Source organism: Astatotilapia calliptera, chromosome 22 (assembly GCF_964374335.1).
Source record: "Astatotilapia calliptera chromosome 22, fAstCal68.1, whole genome shotgun sequence".
Taxonomy (NCBI): Eukaryota; Metazoa; Chordata; class Actinopteri; order Cichliformes; family Cichlidae; genus Astatotilapia; species Astatotilapia calliptera.
The window spans coordinates 17,976,150-17,987,698 of record NC_137442.1 but is presented as its reverse complement, the minus strand read 5'-3'; the positions used below and the strand labels follow the sequence as shown (position 1 = coordinate 17,987,698).

Below are 11,549 nucleotides of genomic sequence, written 5' to 3'. Positions count from 1 at the left end.
TTTAACAGTCTTTTTAAAAGCAACAGGAAATAAACAAGTGTCACACAAGATGATCAAGATAAACTGTAGCTTCCCTTTATTCTTATAAGGCATTCAGATGTGACAGGCCTCAAACCAACACCATGTTACATTCATGTAAAGCAGGAAAAAAACTAGATCAAATACTGTCTGATGCAGTCACTCCTTGTTTAAACATGTAGGTACACTGTTGCACACGTTTTTGAGGTACTTTGCATGCAGTTACTTTATCTGGGAGAATTTGCAAGACTGACTCTATAGCCTGCAGTTTAGTATGACTCCGGCTGTACCTTGATTTGCCATGCTGTTACAATTTGGGAGCATTCATAAGCTTCCCTGACAGCTAAAACTGACCATTGTTACTTCTATGGCATGTACGTTTTAGTATAATACCAGCATTTCTGGTTTCATGTTTTTACTTGTATCTGGTATGACTAGAAAATAAATGGAGTGGAAAAAAGATCTGATCTATAGATGAATGTGAAGTACAGCAATTTCTAGCACGTCTGCCACACAAAACAAATCCATAACAAACCAAACACCATAAACAAGACTTGATCAGACTTTATTAATAGCCACAAAATACAATGAACACACACAAAAGTGATATGATCATATACTGCACCATGAATGTGGATCGTACTCTTAAAACTGTTAACTTCAAGTGCAAAACAGATAGAGTATCCCAGGAACCAGTAAACAAGAAAAAAGAGTTTCTCTGAGCACTTTTAGCACACACACACACACACACACACACACACACACACACACACACACACACACACACACACACACACACACACACACACACACACACACACTCTAGTTAGCATCCTTGTCATCCACACAGCAATGGCCCACACGGCATGCCTGGCACAGGTGGTTTTTGTGGGGTTTGGTCTTCGCTTCAGACTCTGATGATGGTCTTCCATTGTCTTCAGCCTTCTCCTCATCCTCCTCATGGTAGCAGTTTTTCCGAATATTGTAAAACTGCCTGAGGAGGGCTTGTTCCACCTCTTTCTTATCAAAACCAGGGAGATTGAACTTGTCACCTCTACAGCGAAGACAGGCCTGACCAAAAGGACGCATAATCACTGTCCCTTGGCCCCCCAGCAGCCGGTACCGGAACACCAACCTCACCTGCGCTGAATCCCAGGTCTTTTTGCAGGATACACACTGAAATCTGTGGAGAAATGGTTACATGCTGTGAGGTACACATTTATTTTTATGTACTTACATTTATAGCTTGCTTTTTCCACATGTAGTAACTGAGCCTCCCTATGAGTCTGTGGCTCAAACAGTATTGTGTGGTTCTCTGAGTCACCATAAAGAAATTACATTTAGCAGCAGAACCAGTTTTTTAATCACAGAATGACATTGTTTTGATTCTGTGTGCAACCTCCTCCCAGTCACACGATCATTTGTCAGAGAACCTGCACACTCATGTGATCAGAGAGAAGGTGGAGATGGAAAACTACAACTACACCCACAGTCTGAAACATGTTGCCTCCTTTTTTTCTTCTGGTTTTGCTATGCTGTTGCTATGGATTTATATATTTTTATATATTTTTAATATTTTTATGTTGTCTTGCTGTTGTTTCACATTTTCAGTAACTATTACTTTACATATGTTTACGTTTTTATTGTTTATAAGTTAACATACTTTCCGTTTGCTTGGTGAGTGGAGACCTTCCAGCCTTTCTTCCTCTCCTCATAAGTGATTTCATCTGTCTTGTTGTAGTTAACCTTAAGAGTCTACCGGTCTCCATAGTCCAGCTCACTGTCATCATCCAGCAGTTCATTGAAGGTGTCATACCACCAGTGTTGGGGAGTAACGGAATACATGTACCGCCGTTACGTATTTAGAATACAAAATATGAGTAACTGTATTCCGTTACAGTTACCGTTTAAAAAGGTGGTATTCAGAATACAGTTACTTTGTTGAAATAAATGGATTACACTGCGGTACTTTCCTGTTTCATTTTGTCGCGGGTCAGGACTGTTTGGGTTTTGTTTGACAGCTACGTTCTTTCGTTCCAGGCGGCAGCGTTACTGTTGCCATGGTTACAGGGCGACGCTCTCTCTCTCTGCGACTGTGTGTTTCCTGGGTGAGAGAGCGCCTTTTCGTTGTTGTGCTAAGCTAACAGGCAGAATGCTACAAGCATAGCTCTAAAGAATGTAGCATCATGGGCAGTATAGTCCGTGTTGCAGGGAGAATGCACTGCCATACACGTTATGGGTCTGTGAGCGCGAGGAGGGAGAAAAAGGCGAGTGGAAAGGTACGAGTTGCCGTCGAGGAAAAACGGGAGCTGGAAGCATGTAAATATAATAATAACCACTGCAGCCAAGAAGAGTGCCTGACGAGCCCAGTTGTAAGTAAGCTATTAAGACTCGACTGTACACCGTGTTCGTGTTTTCCTCCGAAAACAATAAGTTCCGTTGGAGCAGTCTTTCAACGCCTCTCTCTGTCTCTCGCAAGAAAAATTGACCCACACAACAAAGTAAAGCTATTTTTCGGCTATGAGCCGACAGGGACCCCGCCGTATTAGTCAGAGGTCCCTTTACTACAGTTCGGAGTCGCGGACCTTCAGTAATAGTAATAAATCACACAGCAATAGTACATTCACGTTGTTGTAAAAAGCACGATAATATATTAAGTAATCCAAAGTATTCAGAATACGTTACTCTCATTGAGTAACGTAACGGAATAAGTTACAGAATACATTTTGGGGCATGTATTCTGTATTCTGTAACGGAATACATTTTAAAAGTAACCTTCCCAACACTGCATACCACAAAGAAGGAGTCCATTCTGGACAGGAGAGGGAAATAAGTTAGGCTGATGATCTCAGTGAATCATACACTTTTACAGAGATCAGTGTTATTTAATGTTGTGTAAAAGCAGAAGAAATTGTGTGGTGTGATGTGCAAGTGATGCACACCTAATCAAAAGAAACGTTTCACTGCCGCAAAATAAAAAATTTTTTTAAAAAAGTTACCTGTCGATGTGGCCATATTTCTCGATGTTTTGTTCTGTAAACCGAAGAACTTCTGGCTGATGCGATAAGTCACTGATGCTTATCAAGTCGCGAATGTTGCTCTGCTGCACGAAGCGTCTCTATTTACATCCTGAGAGCAGCTGTGCGTTTGGAAAACGAAACTTAACATCGCTTTCATTTTCCATGCAGCCAGCCATGTCCGACCTAAACAAGCCGGTTACAACAGAGCATGCTGTTATTAAACTGGCTACAAGGCACATTTCATTATTTTAAAGATTAATTTTGGTGAGTGTGTGCTTTTCATGTTTAATCATGTGTACTAGTAGTCACTTATAAATCATGTGTAGTTTCAACGTTAACCACATTTGAACTTCATCTACAGTGTAGATGAGTGCGTCATGTAAAAGTGCAGTAATTTCTGCCTCACAAAACAAATCCAGAAAGTAATAAAATCCATAAAAGAAGACTTAATCAGACTTAAGACTTTATTATTAGCCACAAATACAATGAAAATCACACAAAAGTAATAGAATCACATACAGTACAATTAATGTGTATCATATAAAGACTGGTAACTTTAAAATATGAAGGAAAGGTTCGTGTGCAAAATGCATTAAAAAATACCAAAAGAACCCCCCCCCCCCCACACACACACACACACAAACATTAGTCATCATCTTACGCGCGCGCGCGCGCGCGCGCACACACACACACACACACACACACACAAACACACACATTAGTCATCATCTTCATCATCCACACAGCAAATGCCCATGCGGCATGCCTGGCACAGGTTCTTCTCGTGGGGTTTGGTCCTCGCTTCAGACTCTGATGATGATCTCCCACTATCTTCATCATCATCTTCCTCGCGGTAGCAGTTTTTCCGAATTTTGTAAAACTGCCTGAGGAGGGCTTGTTCCACCTCTTTTCCCGCGAAACCAGGGAGATTGAATTTGTTGCCTCTGCATCGAATACAGGCCTGACCAAAAGGACGCATGATCACCGTCCCCTGGCCCCTCAGCAGCCGGTACCGGAACACCAACACTACCCGCGCTGAAGCCCAGGTTCTTGTGCAGGATGCACACTCAAAACTGTGGAGAAACGATTAGACTGTGTTAGGTCCAAATATATTTTACGCGCTTGCATCTTGCTCTTTCCACTTGAATAGCTACGACTCTGGTTGAAATAATACTGTGAGCGCCACATAAAGCGAACAAACACTCATGTATTCATATGACCTGCATATTTGAAAGTTTATAAATGTAGGACGTGCGGCACATACTTTCCACGGGCGCAATATGTGGAGACCTTCCAGCCTCTCCTCCTCTCCTCCTCGGTGACTCTGTCTGTCTGATTGTAGTTGAAGTTGAGAGTCCACCGGTCTCCATAGTCCAGCTCATTGTCCTCATTCAGCAGTTCGTTAAATGTGTCCAACCATAAAGAAGCGGTCCATTCTGGACAAGAGAAGACGATAAGTTAAGCTGATGCTGTCACAAAGCAAAGCGGTCTGTTTTACAGTACACCAAAGATCCAAACAACCAGCACAGGTGCAAATTCTAAGCTAAACCATGTTACCTGTGTCCATGTTGATCGATTGTCTGTTAACTGAAGAGCTTCCAGCTGATGCGATGAGTCGCTGATGTTGTTCGAGTGGTGAATGTGGCTCTGCTGCTGGAGCGTCTCTGTTTATATCCTGAGAGCAGCTGTGCGTTTGGAAAACGAAACTTAACATCGCTTTCATTTTCCATGCAGCCATGTCCGACCTAAACAAGCCGGTTACAACACAGTGTGCTCTTATTTAACTGGTACATTTAATTATTTTGTAGATTTTTGGTGGCTGTGGGTGAAAACTGAATTGGCTAAGAGGGTATCAGTGTATGATCGCCGCCTAACATCACGGGCAAAAGTCAGTCGGTCACCTTCGTGCTTTAGTCAAGAACAGTCAAGAACTACACAACCTCATTTGCTTTTCATGTCTAATCATGTGTACTAATCACTTATAAATCATGTGTAGTTTCAACGTTAACCACATTTGAACTTCATCTAAAATGTAGATGAGTGCGATAAACAGATAAACTGAGATTATTCATGTAAAAGTGCAGTAATTTCTGTCTCACAAAACAAATCCAGAAAGTAATAAAAACCATAAAAGAAGACTTGATCAGACTTAAGACTTTATTAGTAGCCACAAATCAAATACAAAGAAAACCACAAAAGTAATAGAATCACATACGGTACAATTAATGTGTATCATAAAAAGTAACTGGTAACTTTAAAATATGAAGGAAAGGCTTGTGTGCAAAATACATTAAAAAATCCCAAAAGAACCCCCTTCCCCCCCCCCCCCCCCCTTCTATTACGCATGTGAGTGCGTGTGTAAAAGCAGCAGGATATATATTGTAGCGGGTCAGGGCTGTTCGGGGTTCTGTTTGTACAATTATGTTTTGTTTGTGTTGCCATAGTGACGGGTGACGCCCTCTCGCTGCGACGGTGTGCCCTTCCGGGGTCAGAGGGCGCCCTGTGTGTTGTTGTTGTTGCTGTGCTGTTGCCGCGCTGAGCAGTTAGCTAGCGGCAGTGTTCTTCTGCAGATGTCAATAAACGGCTGTGCTCCCTGGCTAGCTCACGGGAAGCAAAAAGACTGGTAACGTTAAAATATGAAGGAAAGGTTTGTGTGCAAAATGCATTAAAAAATCCCAAAAGAACCCCCCCCCCCCCCCCACACACACACACACACACACACACACACACACACACAAACACACACATTAGTCATCATTCTCATCATCCACACAGCAAATGCCCATGCGGCATGCCTGGTTCTTCTCGTGGGGTTTGGTCCTCGTTTCAGGCTCTGATGATGACCTCCCACTGTCACCCTCCTGGTGGTAGCAGTTTTTGTAAAACTGCCCGAGGAGGGCAGTTCCACCTTCTCAGGTGTGTGTTTGGAAAGCGAAACTTAACATTGCTTTCCTTTTCCATGCAGTCTCCACTATTGCATCATTTACTTGGACTTTTTCCTCTCGATTCAGTGTAGTTTCAGTTCATTTCCAGAGTGTTTGCTCTTTTCAGTTTAGTTTTTATTGTTTGCAAATGTTTCAGTTTTAGTTTTTATCGTTCATGCACGGAGGACATATGTCAGAGGCAAGAACATCTGTACAGGTACAACAATAAAAACAAGCAGCCACTCTTAGTCCTGTAGACAACCATAGTCTCAATAAATGCCTCACCAGGCAAGTTTTTATTATTAATATTACTCATTTATTTACGTCCATCCATCCATCCATTCGCTACCGCTTATCCTTTTCAGGGTCGCGGGGGGTGCTGGAGCCAATCCCAGCTGTCATAGGGCGAGAGGCGGGGTACACCCTGGACAGGTCGCCAGTCTGTCGCAGGGCTAACACACAGTCATTTATTTACGTATTCTTTTATTTCAATAAACTAACAGATACTGAAACTCAGGATATTTCATGTTCCTATTCTGGGCTTCTCTGCTCGGGTTGCTGCCCCTGCAACCCGGCGGAAGTCTCAGCTGACTGCAGGTTGATCAGTGGTTGTTAATCAACGGTTATGAGAATTTGCATAATTATGATGAAGGAACTGACCTCACAGCCCTTTGTTCCTTCAGTGGGCTGGTTTCAGTCATTGTGCAAATGTACTGTTTATAAGGTTGGGGAAACCTGCAGTCAGCTGAGACTGAATAAGTCACTTGGATGAGTGACGAAGCGTTTCTCCCACTGAAAACGCTACGTCCAGATGAACAGAATCAACTTCTGGACAGATAGGATAAACTGAATCAAATGATAGTGCACTATCACTGCTGCTCATATCAGGAAGTGCATCCAGTGCAAAACCTGTGCCAGGTCAAAAGATGCAGATATGGGAAATAAAGGAGCTCCTGCAGGAGTCAGGAGAGTGTCCTGAAGTGTTACTTATTACCTGACATAAACAACTAAATATGAAGTTGAGTTTTCTCATGTGTTCTTGATTCTCCTGTGACTTTCCTCTGCGCTGTGGCATTCTTATCTGAAAGCACTTCACACCCGTGGGGAATTTTCTCCTGTGTATTTTGTAAAAACACCCCGGAGCACAGTCACCTTCAGCAAAACTGCTGCATGTCTGTCCTGATAAGCTCTGTGATAACTATAATCTTTGGCTCATTCCTGAATGTTTGGATGAAGAAGAAAGCTTATCAAACTTTTCTAATTGTTTTTACCCAGTTTTAGAGCTTCACAGGTGATTTTTACTGTTGTCTATTAATTTCTAGTAAATTAAGGGGAAATAATATATATTTAGTATTATGTCTGTATTAATGATGCTAATGAATGAAAATAATTGAAATGTTTGTAAATTATTCTTTGAAAGTGAAAATATGCTCTAAACTTTCGCTGTTAAATATTTTTCGCTGCTCTCCCTTTTTGACTTTACACGGTAACAACAATAGAAAATGAAAATAAATGAAAACAATGGGAGGTGCTCAGAATAGGAAGCCTGAAGTCATTGAACCAGTATTCGTGCACATGTATGTCAGTTTAGTAGTTCAGGCTTTAACATTACTGTGGACTCGAGCTTCCTGTGGTGTTTTATATTTTTATGTGTAGTTGAAGTTTATTATCACGTTCCCATAAAAAAAAAAAAAAAAATCAAGGCCAGCAGTTTTGTAGCTCAGCTCAACATAATGACAGTGCTGGATTTTTCCATATTTGACTCAGGTTACTCTAAATTTGTGTTACGTGCAAATAAATCCTTCCTGAACCAAATCTCGCCTCTCGTCAGACATCCTGAAACATCTGCAGGAACTTTTTTTGGGCAGTTCTTTTGAAGGATGATCTAAATTAATTTCAGCTTCTATAAAATCCCATCCCATAAATCCCATTTATTCTCATGTCTATTACAGTAAAAGATCAATTCAAGAAAAATAAAAAAAATAGATCGGAGAAACCCAACTTGATCACAATTTCACAAAATTTTATTACTTAATTAGTACGAATACAATACAATAAAAAAATATAGAAAATTTATCATATCTGGTGATTGGTCCTGTCTTTTTGTTGTTGTTTTTTTACCCGACCAAGAACCTTCATAACAGTAAAGAGCCTTTAAACTTCAAATTGCTGAAGAAAATTTCATGTGCAAACTGGAAAAGGAGGCTGTCATGGCACTCACACTTTGATAGACACACACACGCGCACACACACACACACACACACACACACACACACACACACACACACACACACAAACACGCATGCACACACTTCTAGCTGTCATCCTGACAGCAAATGCCCATACAGCATGCCTCACACAGGGTGTCCTCGTGGGGTCTGGTCCGCACTACGGTGGACTCTGTGGATGACACATCGTCGTCATCATCATCCTCGCCGTAGCAGTTCTTCCTGATTTTGGCAAACACCCTCAGCAGAGCATGTTCCACCTCATTCTCGGAAAATCCACCAAGCTCAAAACCATCTTGGCACCGACGACAGGCCTGACCGAAGGGCCGCATGATCACTGTCCCGCGGCCCCTCTGAAGCCGGTACCGGAACAACACCACCACTCGTGCTGAGGGCCAGATCTTTCTGCATGACGCACACTGAAATCTGTGGAGAAGTGATTAGATACAGAGCACAGAGTTATTTTCAGCCTAGTAGTTATCGCTAACCTTGCTATCTCAGTGCAGGCGTTCACTTTTCCCATATCGCAGCTGCTTTATCATATTGCTCTTCTAAACCGTATAACTTTCTAGCCAGATGACTTTATAGGGGAGGGTGGATGGGGCCAGTATGGTTGAGGTTGGATGGAAGGATGATGACAAATCACCACAGGCCAAATCAGTCCTTTTCCCCTTCTTTCTCACGCTTATCATTTGCTTATTGAGGTGTGACTGCCACGTAGAGATAAACCACGAGGAATAAGAAATGATAAGACTTTTTGTGCAATCCTCAGTTCTGTTTCTAGAAAATGAACTGCTTCTTTCCTCCCTTGTTCCTCATTAATTAAATGAACGTTGTGCTTCCTTTGAGTGGAAAACAGACTAGGAGACACACAAGGCTTTAGTGGGCAGTCTGGCACCTCGTGGGTCCAACTTTCTTTCTGATTTTAGGTTAGAAGAAGAAACTCGCTCAGGTAACTTATTTAACCAGGTGGCAGAACAAGTTTCTCTCCATTTGAGTAGACTGCTTTGTGAGACAGCTCTCACACAGACATGTCATCAGATCAGCTGTTTGCTCATGTGGACAGGAATGGGTGGAGACTGCGTAACCATAGCAAGGAAATATTTGTATCTATGTCTCCTTTGCAGCATATGTATTAATATTTTCAGTGACTGTTACCTCACACAGGCTCTATTTGAAGGAAATTAACGCAAGAAATGTTGAGAGTATTCAGGGAACGTACTTTCCACGGGCACAGTGGGCATAAACCTTCCAGCCTCTTTTCCTCTCGTCCTTGGTGACTGTGTCTGTCTGGCTGTAGCTAAAGTTGAGAGTCCACTGGTCTTCATAATCAAGCTGATTGTCCTCATACAGCAGGTCATTAAAGACGTCTAACCATAAAGCAGGAATCCATTCTGCACAAAGGAGTAAAAAAAGAAAAACTAAGAACACAAAAACAAACTAAACTACACAACATCACTGTCATTTGGATAGAAAAAAGCAAAAATTAAGAAAAAAGAGCAGACAGTGAAAAATAAATGTAAAAAAAATCATCAAGCTCATCAAAAAGCTGTTTTCCCCTCCTCGGTTTTAAATTAAGAAGTTTAACGCTGCTACTTAAATGCTGACGCAGCAGCCATGGTGATCAAAACAAACACTGCAAGAAATTAAAAAAAAAAAATTTTTTCCACCTCATATTAATAAAATACTCAATGAAATAAATGATGTCTTACCTGTGGATCTGCCCATGCTGCTCGGCTGTGGATTAACTCTGTCCGCTGAGGTGAAACGTCGACGTGAAATAATCAGCGTTTGATTCGTGAATGTTGACCTGCAGGCAGCTTCTGTATATATGCTCTAATATCAGCTTTGGCGTGGAATCGAAACTTAACATCAGTTTCATTTTCCCTTCAGTCTGTGCGAAAATATGACGCAGAGCTCGCGAAACATCAACAACATAAACAAAGTGTTTGCGCCACAGTTTGATCCCAGTTTTCCTGACGTTTGAATATGCGTGCCCTATTTTAGAAGTGGATTTTATGAATAATCTACAGCACTGAATCATGCACAGAGTCGTCAAAACATTAAAAAAGGGCAGCACAATAATGTGAGACTCGGTTAAAAACATGATTTCATTTATAGCAATATCAGTGAAAGTGTAACAATAAACCTCAGAATTACAAGATGGGAGTTAACAACAGTTTATTTATTTATCATTTTCCACAATTGATCAATTATTTTACCCTCTTCAAGAGCTCCTTTTGTATTTTTTAATCTTATTGCTATCAAGTCTAAGGAAAAACACGTTTAGTCGCCTTCGTCAGTGGATTGCGTTTATTATTCGAGGTTTTTGTTACATTTTGAAGAGATTTGCAAACTATTTTAAACTTCCGCTAAGGACACTTTCAAGTTCCGCCCAGTAGAGGGCAGTATAACACAGATAGCTAACACCATGCTCCACTGCTGATGATCCTCTGGAGCTCAGTGGAAACAAGGCTTTAAGGACTCTGGACTCCTGTCATAAGATGGTTTCTTCTAAGCACGATCAGCTTTCCATTACGATACGTAAGTGTGGTTACATATAACATATTTAGTATGGCTGGAAAGCTGGGGAGAGGAACCACATAAGGTCGTACTGATGACTCTAAATGACCCCCACAAAAGTCACCTGCTAAAAACATCCACAGATATTTTCTGTCTTCAGTGATCAGGGTACATTTCTCTAAATTCAGTCATAGGTCGAACTGTGTCGTCAGCCTGTTTTGTGGCAGATAGCCATCATTACATCGCTGCATGTTTACACCTTTAACATTCTTAGTCACCTGCTGATCTGCAGTTTCATCCTGCAGCCCACATATGACACTTTGGCAGAGTTCAAGTCAGAGTTATTAGTACAAACAGAACCTCTTGAGATTTGCAGTCGTGGTCAGAAGTTTGTATCCACTCATTAGTGACTTAAATCTTAATGTGATCTTGAGCTTTTGATAAATTCTTTGAACTGTTCTTTTTCCAGGGTCGAATGACTGTATATCACATATCTTTAATAATAATTGAGTGCACAAGTATTAATTTATTTTGGATTTTCTCTAATCCCCACAGGATCAAAATTATATATACACTCACTTTGGTCTTTTAGTAAGTGGTGCTGAAGGCTCTATAGTGTACTTTAATTTAAAATAGCCAAGAGCTGTAAACATCACATGACTGACTACAACTGGCAGTTTCTCTTTGCAATCATAAAAAGGATTTGCGTAACTGCACTCACTGGATTGACTGATACTCAGAAGAACAGGAAAGTTCAAGATCCATTTCCAAACAAGTACTGACTCCAAGATCATCAGTTCATACATTTGCAAGTACAAGTTTATTCAGATATGTC

General features: G+C 41.2%; 2 protein-coding genes and 1 pseudogene across 3 annotated transcripts; all 3 read right to left on the bottom strand.

The window, feature by feature from the left end:
• Positions 1 to 557: 557 nt before the first annotated feature.
• On the bottom strand, positions 558 to 1,863 carry LOC113014816 (receptor-transporting protein 4-like; annotated as a pseudogene). The gene is made up of 2 exons (XR_013904770.1): positions 1,682 to 1,863; positions 558 to 1,201 (listed from the first exon to the last, which is right to left on the bottom strand). The product of XR_013904770.1 is annotated as a receptor-transporting protein 4-like (transcript).
• A 1,625-nt stretch (positions 1,864 to 3,488) lies between these two features.
• LOC113014799 (receptor-transporting protein 4-like) lies at positions 3,489 to 4,743 on the bottom strand. Its single transcript, XM_026156532.2, has 3 exons — positions 4,596 to 4,743; positions 4,303 to 4,474; positions 3,489 to 4,111 (listed from the first exon to the last, which is right to left on the bottom strand). Exons 1-3 carry the CDS (start codon positions 4,603 to 4,605, stop codon positions 3,757 to 3,759), a joined length of 537 nt encoding a protein of 178 aa, XP_026012317.2. The 5' UTR covers positions 4,606 to 4,743; the 3' UTR covers positions 3,489 to 3,756.
• A 3,225-nt stretch (positions 4,744 to 7,968) lies between these two features.
• Positions 7,969 to 10,133, bottom strand: LOC113014652 (receptor-transporting protein 3-like). The gene is made up of 3 exons (XM_026156324.2): positions 9,904 to 10,133; positions 9,414 to 9,585; positions 7,969 to 8,617 (listed from the first exon to the last, which is right to left on the bottom strand). The coding sequence occupies exons 1-3, from the start codon at positions 9,917 to 9,919 to the stop codon at positions 8,278 to 8,280; spliced, it is 528 nt and encodes a 175-aa protein (XP_026012109.2). The 5' UTR covers positions 9,920 to 10,133; the 3' UTR covers positions 7,969 to 8,277.
• Between the last annotated feature and the right edge of the window lie 1,416 nt (positions 10,134 to 11,549).

Coding starts and splice junctions, on each gene's coding strand:
- LOC113014652 (XM_026156324.2), bottom strand. Junction 8,618..9,413: donor GCCCACTGTGCCCGTGGAAA/GTACGTTCCCTG, acceptor ACTTCTCCACAG/ATTTCAGTGTGCGTCATGCA.
- LOC113014799 (XM_026156532.2), bottom strand. Junction 4,112..4,302: donor ACATATTGCGCCCGTGGAAA/GTATGTGCCGCA, acceptor GTTTCTCCACAG/TTTTGAGTGTGCATCCTGCA.